Source organism: Silurus meridionalis, chromosome 14 (genome assembly GCF_014805685.1).
Source record: "Silurus meridionalis isolate SWU-2019-XX chromosome 14, ASM1480568v1, whole genome shotgun sequence".
Lineage (NCBI taxonomy): Eukaryota > Metazoa > Chordata > Actinopteri > Siluriformes > Siluridae > Silurus > Silurus meridionalis.
The window spans coordinates 3151671-3163772 of record NC_060897.1 but is presented as its reverse complement, the minus strand read 5'-3'; the positions used below and the strand labels follow the sequence as shown (position 1 = coordinate 3163772).

Here is a 12102-nt window from a genome sequence, read left to right as displayed (position 1 = left end):
TATAATAACCTCCACTCTTCTGGGACAATCCACTCGATTTTTTGGAGATTCATTCAGCCACAAAAGTGTTAGTAAAGTCAGGTACTGATGTAGGTGAGGTGAAGGTTTGGGTCTCCTAGTTCAAGTGAATTTCATGCTACAGCATCCAGAGTTTTCTATACAATTGAATGCTTTCAACATTGTGGGAACAATTTGGAAAAAATCCACATATGGCTGGAAAGGTCAGCCTTTTCCATATCAGGTTTGTGAAGTTTATCAGAGTATTTCAATTTTGGAGCAACTTTCACTACATTTGAATGTGTTTTATGTTACTCTTTGATACACTTCAGAAAAAACACACACTGTTCATTGCTAATTTAATTTGAAGTGAGAGTGTGTATGAAATCTCTCACTTTGTGTAGTGTGTGTGCAACTATAGAAAACGTTTCTCTTTACATAAATCCAGATGTGCAGGAGAATGGAACACTGACCTGCATCAATTATTCACAGCGTTCTCTTCCATCACCTTTTTTACTTTCCCTCCTTTTTCAAAAGCGAGAACTTTTTGTCGTTTTACTTGAGTGGAAATGTAAAAGGAAGAGTTGTCGTTGAGTCAGATTTACGCAGGGGATTAGTACTTTAGCAGTGAGGGATGAAGTATAAACCATGTAGTTAAATATAAATAGATCCACTCAGTAAAATGTGACTCCAGTAAAAGTAAAAATGCTCCTTTAAACTCTTACCTGAGTAATAGTACATAAGTATTTTGCCTTCAAATGTACTTAAGTATCCAAAGTACTATGATTTATTATGACTATAATGTTCCTATTATCATTTTTATCACAAGACTATTTGCTTAATCAACTCAGTTCATGTGAAAAGACTGTCACTTTCAGCACACTGATCTATTAATAGAATGATATTAATGAGTCAAACACTGATTGATTTTGATTCAAATGATCATGAGCCCAAAACCTACTTCAATAAAAACACACAAATGAGGCCACAGGTGTTGTCAAGAGCTTCTTCATCATTCGTTCCTCTCTATATGTTCTGCTTGCTGTTGAACTGATGCTGAACTGTATGTTGGTGATCAGTAGATACACCAAGCGCCAATCAAAACCAGTTATGTTTTTATCCTCGTAAATAAAACGAGAATAGAACGACTAATTTTGCATAATGTAGAGTAAAAAGTCAAATATTTCACTATGAAAAGTAGTGAAGTTACAGTAAAAGTCTCAGATGAAGACGTGAAAAAGCTACTTAGGTACAGTAACGAATTACATTTACTTCATTACTGTCATTACCACCACTGATTTTTTTTTTAATAACCTACAGGAATGGTGTACTTCCTGCACCACTGTGTAATTGTGTGTGAGTGAGGCAGCTGAGGGTTCTGTGTTTTGCTCAGCAGTTGCTTCAGTGATCATGTGATTTGATAAACAGCTAAGAAAGGGAAGAGATAAACATCACAGGGTGTAAGTGTTGTATTTCTTTTTATACTAACACACGAATTTTCCCACCAGAGCAAATCGTTTACTTATGTAGTGTAAAAAAAAAAAATTGCTATATTTTCTAAAGAAACCAGGATCAAAGATTCAAGTCAGCCTCCAGCCCAGATTTACAAGTAAGCTGTGGTAAATTTTTACGTGATACAGGAACTGCAAACAGGAAGTGAAAGTTTAATGTCTATTTTTGGTTTCTTGCTTCTTTTTCGAACCCCGTATACGCTTGCAAATCGAGCGGTTATGTAAAATCTGTAAAAAGTATATCCGGATGCCTTGTTCAGGTAAATCCACAGGCGAATTTGACTGCACTGGTGTACTGTGTGTACAAAGTCATTCTGTTTGACACCAATGTTTAACACCTTTATCTTGGGTTCATTTTTATTTTTAACTTTACAAAAGTTTGTGATTTGGTGTGTAAAGTTCTTCTCACCAGCTAAAAGCTTGAAGTCTTTTATTTACTATGATTGGACAGTAGATGGGAACATCGATATCACCTCAACAACGTATCAACAAATAGTTATTTTCATTTAAACATTAAATACATTTATTAAAAGTACTGTATGGTGTTAGTAATGTCAGGTACTGATGTAGGTGAGGTGAGGCGTCCTGGGTTGCAGACATGATTCCAATCCATCCCAAAGGTGTTCAGTAAGGTTAGTATTAATATTATTATTATTCATTTTTGATTTGCATAGCATTTTTACCAAGTGACATTGTCCAAAAGCAGCTTTACACAGATAAAGCAGTTATAAAAGTATGTTTACATTTGTTCCTAATATTTCTTCGTTTATCCCTATTGAGTAAACCAGTGGCGACTGTGGCAAGGAAAAAACTGATTGGTATGGTATGGTATGGTATGAGAAAGAAACCTTGTGAAGAACCAGACTCAAAAGAGAAACAATCGTCAACACCGAATGTCCAATCATTACAGTTCAATCGTTGTTAAGGTGTGCAGTGACAGGCGATTAAATGCAACATGTGGTCCTGAGCCATTGTAGCATTCTGTTTAAGTCAAGTCAAGTCAAGTTTTCTATAGCGCTTTTCACAACCGACATTGTCCCAAAGCAGCTTTACAGAATTTAAGAGTTAAGGTGAACGGTGTGTGTTTATCCCTGATGAGTAGCCGTGGCGACTGTGGCAAGGAAAAACTCCCTTAAATGTGATGAGGAAGAAACCTTGAGAGGAACCAGACTCAAAAGGGGAACCCATCCTCATTTGAGTGACATCAAGAGTTTGATCATAAATCTTTCAACAATACAGAACACTGGAGAGTGAGAACTAACATGAGCACTGGAGTATAAGATTATAAGTGATGTTCTTTCTACAATCTTTTACAGTCATTTGTGGTTATAAAACTAGGAGCTACTGAGCAACTCATAAAATAGCTCAACATTTGTGTTCATCACAGATCCAACACCAGCTTCTCCATGCCAGAGCCTTTAAACACTACAGAGGTCCAATGTCAAAACTCCACACATAAAGTCGGATCCAATTGGCACTGGTACCTCCCTAGATGGTACAGGATGTTTACGAGTTCGGCATCTACTTCTTTAAAGGTCCTTTAAATAGTTATTTAGGTAGCTATCCTGAAAGTTCTTGAGTTGGGAAGTTATTTCATGGATCTTCAAAATGGTTGAAGGTCAGACCTCTACAGCAGGGATCTTCCACTCCAACCCATGTATCTGCATGGAGCTGGCTTTGTGCACATTGGCATTGTTATGCTGAAACAGGTTCTAGTCTCCTAGTTCAAGTGAATGAAACATTTCCTGCTACCACATCAACAGACATCCTATATAATTATAAGCCTCAAACTTTGTGGGAACAGTTTGAGAAAGAACCACATATAAATATGTCTCAATAATTTTGCCTATATAATGTATATTAAACTTGCTTTTCTGAGAGAAAATCCCACGAAGGATTAATATATAGTGGAAATAAACATTAGTTTAGGATCCATATGCAATAACAATAACCTGAGTATGAAAAGTAGTACGGAGGAAAATCACACCGAAGAAAAATACTTGAACACCTTCTCAAGATAGTGTTACAAGTTCCAAATTGGTGAAATGGTGGAAAAGACCTGACCATAAAACAGCTTCACCGAGTGAATCTGACGTCTCATTGTGATTTGTGCGATCGCGTCGTGGCCGAAAAATGTTTTGTTTAGAAAGAATGTTTTAATGTTTATGCGTGAAATAACCATAAAAACCTACTCAAGTTGACTTGTTTAGTAGACTGTCCAAAAAGGTTAAAAACCTATAAAAAACCTTTAAAAAAAAGGTTTACTGATTACACTCTTGAAATTTTTCCCGTATGCTTGAGATTCTCAATGTTCGTTTCCATTCATTTCCTGCTCCAAGGGACCTCTGGGGTCTAGAAGACACATATTTATAGGTGATGAAATTGACACTCTTTTGCATCTACCACTCAAGGTGTCTTTTAGATGTGACCCCCTCAATAGGTGAAGATTCTTAGCTTTTATGTGGAACCTGATACGACTACTACTCTCACAGTCAAATCTTTGCAGTGTTGTTTAAAATGAGGATCATGCCATTTTGCTAATATGGGGGGCTCAATGTGTGATTTTACACAGAACTAATGGTTCTCTACAAATAAATTAATATACAGCCCATTATGATAATGCTGTAAATAAAAATGTGAAAGGAAAGAAGCTTTTAATAATAAACATCTGTAATGTGCAACCCATCCTGTAGGATTCACTTTCCATGATCTGTGAGCGACAAACGAGCATCTTGGCGGCAGGGATTGAAATATTTAACAAAGTCTGGCAGATTTTGTAAAGGTCCAATTTTATCCCAAAAATAAATTTCTGATCATTTTTTGGTGCATCGATGTTGCGCATCTTAGAGTGCACAGACAATGTAGCCGATTTATTCCGATTTGCCGACACGTGAAACGTAAATCTTGTCTGCAGTGTGGCCTTTCTGCAGTTATTTGTTTTGTTTTTGATTAATCCATTTATATATTTTCTTCCATATCTTTGAGTGATGTTCTCGGTTTAACAATGTTTATCCACAGCACCTTTCATTTCAGATTCAGACGCAGATTTGGGGTTGTTTATTAGAAAATTGTTTGTGTGTAAAAAAAAATTTAAGTTGTCTTGCCCAATTGTTGACTACCATGTGTCGACCCCCCCACCACCACACACTTTATTTGATTATCTGTCGACTTGGGAAAAACCTAAGAAATCCTTAGTCCGTTAGTTTGTTAAAAGTGCAAAAAAAACCTGTGTATATGCAATGTAATTGAGTATGGCGTAGATCTCTTCCTGTGGCCAGTTGATAAACGCCTCAGTCCTGTCCACAGCAGAGCCACAACAGTCAAATTAAAAGTCCAAAAAAAGGAAGTACGAGTTCTGCATTTATTTTTATTTTTCAAGAAATACCTAACGCCGTCGATACAAAGGACATGGCTACAATCTTTTCAGACTCTGAATAAAAAAAGAAAAACTGGAGAACAGGGTCTTCTGGGTCGATCTAAAATCTTTTGGATATCTTGGATATCTCAGGAATTATTTCAATAGCTGGTGGTGGAAAAAGACCTGACAGCGAAGCGGCTTTACTCGGACAAGGCAAGATCAAACATGCATCTTTTCTCTGTTGCTGTTTTCACAGATCTCGTGGCATGCGTGCTATGTTGGGTATCTGATAAATGTTTTATTTATGAAGGCTATTTGAACGATATCATAGTCGGGTTCTGTCCAAAAAGCAACCTAACGGCGTACTGTAAAGATGTGTCCAACGTGGGAATGGACCTTGCCAGCGTTCCTCCTCAAATTGAATTCCTCTGTCTGGAACTTGCAGAGAATTCGACTCTGCACCCATACTCTTTCTCAAGGTTTCAGAAGCTCAAGCAATTACAAATCACGGGGTACAACTTTGCTTTGCTCCCAGGGACATTTAGAAATCTTTGGAGTCTGCAAACTCTGGAACTCTACTGCTTATACTTTTTTAGTTTCTTTATTTCCACCGAGACTGTAAGTGACCTTCAGAACATCACGACTTTCAGGTTCTTTTCCTGCGGGCTCTTGTCCCTGGAAATAGACGCATTAAAGGATTTCACAAAGTTGGAGAGACTCCAGTTTGACGAGAGCACCGAGGACTTGTCCGATTTGTTGTGCAGATTGACATTCATGTCTTCATCATTAACCAGTTTAATGTACAGTGCCACTTCAGTTATTATCAGGAAGCCAAATTGCACATTTCCTAATGGCACTACTTTTAATGTCAAAGAATTACATGGAATTCAGCAGGTCGATCTTTATCTCGGAAATGTCACGATAGTGGATAAAACAGGGATAAAATACTTCAGGAATATTTCCAATTTATTAATACACTTTAGGGATTTGGAAAATGTGAAGTCTGAATTAAAAAAAGTGAATTGGTTGATTGTACAACTGTTCAAAGAGAGGGTAAACAGTACCGAAAAAATCTGCGAAACTGCACGCGAACTTTCGTCGACTAAACTGAGCATACAATTATTAAATATAGACGACTCAAGTGCACTTGTATTAGATAAATGTGTGCAGCTTGAATACTTTGATCTATCTTCAGATTATTATCAAAGTAAAATTAATATAACATTCATCAACGTGCTGAGGAACCTGATATCGCTAAGGGTAGAGTGGTTAGTTACCCCAGAGAGTAGGAACAGAGATGACAGGGCTTTGGCGCTGTGTGAAAATCAGAGCGATCTTGACACAAAACTCAAAAAACTATATCTAAGTACAAACTATTTTAGGACTCTCAGCAGCAGGCATTTTAGTTGCTTAAGAGTTCTTGAGGAGCTGAAATGGATGCATAGTTCCATTGAACACATCGAGGATTTTTCATTCGCCAATACAAGTTTGCTTAAATCTTTGGACCTGAGTTTTAATCAAATCTCTCATCTGACGAAATATACCTTCTTTGGCTTATGGAACTTACAAACTCTGCAAATGAATGACAATAAGTTGATTGTCGTTGAGGCGACGAGTTTACTTTATTTGACGTCTGTAGAATTCGTGAGTTTGGGAAACTTTCAGTATACTTCCTCTGAATGTTTGACGATCCAGGTCAACCTCAGCATTCCTGACAATTTGACTCAGCTGAATATCAGCTCTGGAATAAAACCCATGAGCCTTACTTTAAGCAACAGCAGGGAATCGGAAGTAGGCCTCAGCCTCTACGTTTGGGGCCAGGCTATAACTTTGCAGGACTGTAACAATACGTTTTTCAAATCTATTGTCCAGTTGACTGCTGAGACGGAGCAGTTGCTCTGCGGTCAATCTTTTCCTGCTCGCTTCCTCAAGTCGCTGAGGCATTTTACGATCAAAGCCAATCGCAAGACAGCCCAAATAGACTTGACGGATTTGAACCAACTGGTCCACCTGAAGAGTCTGATACTTTTTAATGTTGATTTGTCTTATCAGTCTGGTCTCAGTGGGATTTTTCACAACCTCTCCAATCTGGAGTACTTGCATATGTCCTATTGTTCTGTACCTTTGCTGGAGAAAGACTTGACCAAAGACCTGCAGTCAGTGAAAGTGCTGTTTTTTCACAACGATTATGCCTTCAGCATTATGGAGAACTTTGTAGAGCCGCTGAAAAGCCTTCGCTATCTTATCATTCAACATCCACTTCTACACTGTAGCTGTGACAATGCTTGGATCATCAGTTGGGCAAAGTATGAACAGAGTGTTGAGGTGTGGTTTCCCAGGAGCTCATCCAAAATGCTGCCCTGTAAAAATGTTGATGAAACCCAGCTCCTGCGTGAGTATGCTAAGGATCACTGTTTTGTCGATGTAGGCTTCCTCCTTTTTGCCTCCACTTCTCTTGGACTGGTATTTTTCATGCTGGTAGTGCTGTTCCACCAGCTGGCTGGAGATTACCTAATGGCTTTTTTTCACATTGCTCGTGCCTGGGTCGAGGAGGCTATGAGGGCAAATAAAAAGGGACAATACCACTTTGATGTTTTTGTATCCTACTGTGGGAAAGACGAGCACTGGGTGATGGATGAACTTCTGCCCAACTTGGAGAAACGTGGGCCCCCTTTTCTTAAGCTTTGCCTGCACAGCAGGGACTTTGAACTTGGTAAAGACGTTGTGGAGAACATCACCAACAGCATCTACAGGAGCCGGCACACCCTCTGCTTGGTTAGCCGCAACTACCTCCGGAGCAAATGGTGCTCTTTGGAGATGCGTTTAGCAACGTACAGATTGCTGGCTGAACACAGGGACGTGCTTGTTATAGTCTTCCTGGAGACGGTTCCTCATCAACTCTTAAATGTACATCATAGACTATCGCGACTGGTGAAGACACGGACCTACATAGACTGGCCGCAAGTCCCAGCTCTGCGTAATGCCTTCTGGGACAGACTATGGGCAAAACTTGCACCTCAGCCTGCAACGTAGATTCAAAAGTATTAATGTATTTCAATCAAAAGAAGAAATTTTTCCTCCAAATAATCTGTTCCTCAGCATTAATTGTGTTAGCTTGCGATGTGGGTTTAAAAACAGCACGTGGATATTTACACACATTTGTAACATATTTTCAGAAAATGTATGTTCTTCTTTTTGAACATCCCATTCCACAATGAGTCCACATTTGCTCTTATAATAACCTCCACTCTCCTGGGAAGGTGTTCCACCAGATTTTGTAGAGAATTGGGCTCCTTCAGCCACAGTGGTGTTAAAAAATTCAGGTAATGATGTAGGTCAGGTGAGGATGCCTGAGGTGCAGTCATCGTTCACATTTATCCAAATAGAGTTCAATAGGGTTTAGAGCTCTATAGCAGGAGAACTTCCACTCTTCATGGAGCTGGCATGCTGGAACACGTGTCCCAATATATTGATTCCATGTAGTGCATTTGCTTTAAACTTTACGAGAAAAGAGAAAACAGGACACATGCTTGCTTTTTTTATTTTCATTACCACAAAGTATGGAGGAATCTGTTTGTAGGTTGTCCATCATCTTATAAGTGAACAGAACATACAAACCATGCACAGTTCAACCAGGAACATGAAGAAGTCTAAGAAGGTGAAAGTGAAATGTTTGTTTAGATATTTTCACGTGGTTGAATTCATGCAGTTTTGTGTCAAATTGAAGAGCTTTAGAGTTAGCAGCTATCATTGAGAACACTTTTTATACCAGATTTTTCATTTGTTATTGTTGTTTTTTGCCAGTTCTTATGAGCATAGTATTTCTGTAATGAATGTAAGCATATTTACATTTGCTTGATGTGCATGACACTTATTATGGTATATGATTTGTAAAAAAAAAAAAAAAAAAAAAACGTTTTGGAGTGTTTAGTGTTTAGATGAATTATTTTGGCAAATTGAAGTTGTATCGTATATAAAATTGTATAATATGAATGAGTTGGTGGCATTGATAATGATGATGATGATGATGATGATGATTATATTTGATGATTTCACGTAATACATTCTACAATAATCCACATAATAAAGACTTACTAATCTCACTCTTTATCCTCTCACTGCCTTAAACATAAACTTTTGTTCAACAAATAGTTTTCCAGAACTTGGTTTCAGACATAGATACTGAAAGCTCCTTATTCTTCATGTTGCTTCTATTATTTAGGGTTTTTAACAAAACTGAGGTTTGTCCAAAACCAGGTGTATTTATGCTTTATGGAAAACCCATGCCAGGTAGACTAAAGAACCTCATTTTATAGTCAATTAAAAAAAGCTATATGTAATCTAACTGTGACTGGGCTTCTTTTATCCAAAAGATGGCGTTCTCATGGCTTTCTCTCTTTGTTATAATGGATTTTTTTTCCTGTATGAAGTAAAGGGGCTTATTGCTTGCCACACGTACTTTACAGCACAGTGACATTTTTCTTTACATATCCCACCAATGTTAAGAAGCTGGGGTCAGAACACAAGGTCACCCATGATACAAAGTGGCAGCTTGGTGATATCAGGGCTTGCACCCATGACCTTCCGATCAGTAACCCAGAGCCTTAACCATAGACTACCACTTCCCTCAACCATAGAGCAGATATGGTTAAGTACCTTGCTCAAAGGCCCAACAGTGGTGGCGTTGTGGCTTAAACCGCCGACCATAGGGTGAGTAACCCAGAGCCTTAACCACTGAACCACAACTGCCCTAAGGCCATGCTTACCCAGAAGCCCACAACCTCCCAACACCTACATCTCAGTGTTGTTCTTAGTTTTTCACTTTCATAGGCCGGTCCAATGTTTCTCTTCCCTAGTGTTAATTCCTTTTTCAGGTTTTTGTTGTTTTGCTCTGCACTGCTTAGTTTTTTTGTAGATTATTTGCCCCTCTGTATTTTTCCTCTATGTCATTTGAATTACTTCTTTTATTTCTTTGGCACATCATTTCAAAAAACCTTAAACTTACCATTCAAGTACATCTCTGCAGTCACGACTACATCTCCTGTGGCATATCATGAGAGAGTTGGTTTCAAAGACCATCAACCCCTGGGCAAGTCCCAGTCTTCACCCTTTCAGCACATACAATTATCCTGTCATCTACCCAAGAAACCCAGGTATCAATAGCGTAAAAATATGGAGGCATGAAATAACACGACACGCCGTTCTCGCTCAAATACAGATGCTACATACATGAAGGGTTTGTGGCATAATATCTATTGTTAAATGTATAATATACAACAATTCCTAGAAGGTTTTTTACTTCTGAAGAGACTCTGCTTCTCTATGATGCTGTTATCAAATAACCTCATGAGTTGGGAAAATTACACACTTACTTTTTCCAGAATTGATTGGAAATTGAATACAAAAGCCTCAAATATTTTCGATTGTGTTTATTCCCATTAAGAAACATTGCTAGAAAAAAAAAAAAAAACCTTTTACAAATTTTCAGGCAAAAAAATAAAAGGTGATGAAGTGACATTCACAGATAATGGAGTGATTACGGCTGAGGTAGAGAGTGAGGTATTACATGAAAGCAGGTTGAAAAATGAAAGACATGGTAGTGATTAATGGATGACAAAATCTCGAACACTCGTTAATTTACGGCCTATAAATGTATTTCTTTTCTGTATTTATTCTCTTTTAAATGTGTTTAAGTGCACAGTGGGTATTTTGATCAAATAATTCAAATGTAAAAAAATATATATCTGTAGCAAAAATAATAGGTAAGATGAATCCTAGACCTCAGAGTAACTTTCTTCATCTTAGAATGCATTTTATATATATATATATATATATATATATATATATATATATATATATATATAATTTTTAATGTACTTTATTTGTACTATGTAAAAGAAATGTAAATGTGTCATCGGAACGCATCATAGTCACACTTCTTGACTTACGACCTGATGGACTTTAGTCCATATCTATGTCGTAAGTTTGGGTCTACCTCAATACATTATATCTATATATACACACAAAAACACACACTATATAGCAAATGTATTGGAAAACTGACTTTTCCAGCAATATGTGCTCTTTCCTTTAAGCTTAAACTAGGAGACCCCAAACCTGTTCCAGCATGAGGATGCCCCTGTGCACAAAGCTGGCTCCATGACGATCTGCTTTACATGGGTTGGAATGAAAGATCTCCTGCTATCGAGCTCCAACCCTAATAAACAACTTTGGGATAAAATGGAATGCTGACTGCACCCCAGGCCTCCTCACCTCACCTACATCAGTATGTCTATAAGCAAAATAGCACTAAGTTGAAAACTTTTGTCCATTTGGAACAATTTATTGTGATAATAGTTAGAAGTCTAGAACTAGACATTTTCCTTTACTGGGCAGGTAAACAAACACAGGTGCAGGCAAAAGTGATCCCAGAGAACACCATGTCCTGATTTCCCTGCTCTAGTACCATTGGCGGTTTTGGGAATGGGATTCATTGGGAACTTCTGTAAATACAAAATTCTAAATTCAGCAAACGAAATCTTCACCAGAGATAACCCCGCTCTATCCCAACATATGCTTCAATGAGTAATTCCAATGTTTCCTCACTACTCTAAAGGGTATTGAATGAGAGGTGAGAGTGCAGGTGTAACCTCATGGTTCTGGTGAAAGTGTGTGTGGAGTAAGGGTTCACTCACTGTGTATTTAACTATAGGAAAATATATCTCTTTATTAACGTCTGATGCGCAGAAGAACGGAGTCTTCTGCACACCACACACTCATGCATCACTACTCTTACTTTAAAGCAAGAACTTTTAGTACCCCTATTCAAGTAGAAATGTAAAAAGAGGAGTTTTTGTTGAACTGGCGTCATATTTTGGCATGGCATTGTTGTTTTGCTCACGCACAGGAATGTGGATGTCATTCACCGCTGTAATTTAGTGAGTACAAAAGGCAAATATTTGAAGAACAAAAAAAATGTTTTCCCCTTTTCAGAGAACGACTGTTTTTTACCACTAACACACCCAGATCGACTCAAAAGGGCTTTCAGTTAACTGATTAGTTGAATCAGGTGCGTCAGAGAGCAAAGAAACTACAGGAAAAACAGGAAAGAGGGAAAAAAAGTTAAGTGCAGTTTCAATGCAATTCATCAAAGCAGGCAGCAGAGGGCTCCAAAAACTACTAATTGCTACCGAAATATACACAGCGCCTGCTCTGCTGAAAAACTGCAAACAATTG

General features: G+C 38.0%; 1 protein-coding gene across 1 annotated transcript; it reads left to right on the top strand.

Moving 5' to 3' along the window:
* Positions 1-4072: 4072 nt before the first annotated feature.
* On the top strand, positions 4073-9707 carry LOC124396362 (toll-like receptor 13). Its single transcript, XM_046865467.1, has one exon. It carries the CDS (start codon positions 5092-5094, stop codon positions 7897-7899), a length of 2808 nt encoding a protein of 935 aa, XP_046721423.1. The 5' UTR covers positions 4073-5091; the 3' UTR covers positions 7900-9707.
* Positions 9708-12102: the final 2395 nt, after the last annotated feature.